Here is a 1875-nt window from a genome sequence, read left to right as displayed (position 1 = left end):
CTCTCTCTCTCTCTCTCTCTCTCTCTCTCTCTCTCTCTCTCTCTCTCTCCCTCTCTCTCTTTGTTTTTCTCTCCGTCCCCTTCTTTCTTTCCATTCAGTTACGCTACCATCAACCTAACTGCAATCACGGAAAAACAACACCAACAGTGCCCAATAACGACAACAAGACAATACTTTATCTTTCCCTTTTCCTCCCACACTTTGTGCCATTCAACTATCCTTCAAAAATAAAATAAGGCAAAAAATTTCAAGTTTGCTCGGAACATTTTGGATTTTAGTACCAAAGAAGCGAAGTCGATTAACGAAAAAGCGCCACCACGGCAAAATATTCATCAAGTTCGGATCACGGTGTCTCTGGCTTTCCGCCGCTAAGTAGACGCCTCGTCCCACGACGCGGATGGAGAAACAGCATGACTCCCTTATGTCTGCTGCTAGTATGCACCTTTCACACTGTGCATGCATCTTGGTGGTACGTACATTATTTGTTGCATAATTGTTTTTACTTCGTTTCACCATTATACCTACCTACACACCTACTTACCTGCCTAGATGTGTGTGTGTGTGTGTGTGTACACCCACACACACACACACATACAAACACTCTCACACACACACACACACATATATATACACCTACACATTTATATGTACATTCATATATACATATATGCTACATCTATCTATCTATCTATAAAAAAAATCTATCTATCTATCAATCTAGCTAGCTAGCTAGCTGTGTGTGTGTGTGTGTGGAGATAGATAGATAGATAGATAACTATATATTATATATATATGTATGCAAGTGTATACATTACACATCTATGGTTCTATATATGCATATTCACACGCCTATATATACAAATAATCTATGGTTTATTTACAGGCATATAAATGTGTGTGTTTGTATGTATATATGTGTGTGTAGCTATAAATATGTATAATACATATGTATGCGTGTATATATGCATATATATGTGTATATAAATATGTATATATATATATATATACATAGATGTGCATAGAAATGTGCATAAATGTATATATGTGTGTGCGTGTATGAATATATATGTATATATATATCTATATATATGTATAAATATGTATACACACACACACACACACATATATATATACCCGTCTATCAATGCACACACACATAGACACATGGACATTCACATACAAGCTCATTTTAAAATACAATTCATTTTATTTATCCATATTTCATTTTCTTTTAATCATTTTGTAACAGTTTTTCTACCTCATAAGTTATTTTATATGATGCTTGTTTCCTGTTTGTGGACAATATTTCATGATATAAAATTAACTATTATAGCATAAATTCTATCGATCGTACAATATCCTATAATAATGTTTTGCTTTAAATTTTAATAATAATCATTTATGTTATTTATATTACCAATATACATAATGTACGTACTGTATATTAAATAACAGCAAATTTATATATTCTCGTACAGAGGGTTCCAATTACAAATAGATGACTAACGCATATTATATATATAAATGTGTGTGTATTTAAAGGCATGGTTACATGTATGCATACATGTGTGAATATATACATATACATACATATATGTGTATGTGTGTGTGTGTGTGTGAGTGCGTGTGTATTCATAAATACATATTCATAGAGACGAAAGTGGATACATACGTACATAGGTAGGTGGAAGCGGTTAATTTAAACAACTGCTTAGTAATAGAGAGTTTTAACTGACCCATCCAATATAGAATAATCAGAACGGTTAGAATTATCTGTAATTCTATAAGGACAACTTATATATGTCCGACCACTTGCAAAATATTGAACATATATATATATATATATATATATATTATATATATTATATATATATA

General features: G+C 31.9%; 1 protein-coding gene across 1 annotated transcript in view; it reads left to right on the top strand.

Moving 5' to 3' along the window:
• The first annotated feature begins 73 nt into the window (after window positions 1-73).
• The window catches only part of LOC106870281 (protein Wnt-5b), a 367695-nt gene continuing 365893 nt past the window's right edge, over window positions 74-1875 (top strand). Inside the window, exon 1 of the mRNA XM_052973218.1 lies at window positions 74-469. Coding sequence (XP_052829178.1) covers window positions 411-469 — 59 coding nt within the window. The 5' untranslated portion in view covers window positions 74-410. The remainder of the gene's footprint in view (window positions 470-1875) is intronic.

This window comes from Octopus bimaculoides, chromosome 15 (assembly GCF_001194135.2).
Source record: "Octopus bimaculoides isolate UCB-OBI-ISO-001 chromosome 15, ASM119413v2, whole genome shotgun sequence".
In the NCBI taxonomy this organism is placed as follows: domain Eukaryota; kingdom Metazoa; phylum Mollusca; class Cephalopoda; order Octopoda; family Octopodidae; genus Octopus; species Octopus bimaculoides.
Note: the sequence above shows the minus strand (reverse complement) of the source record. Positions and strands in the feature narration are given on the sequence as shown.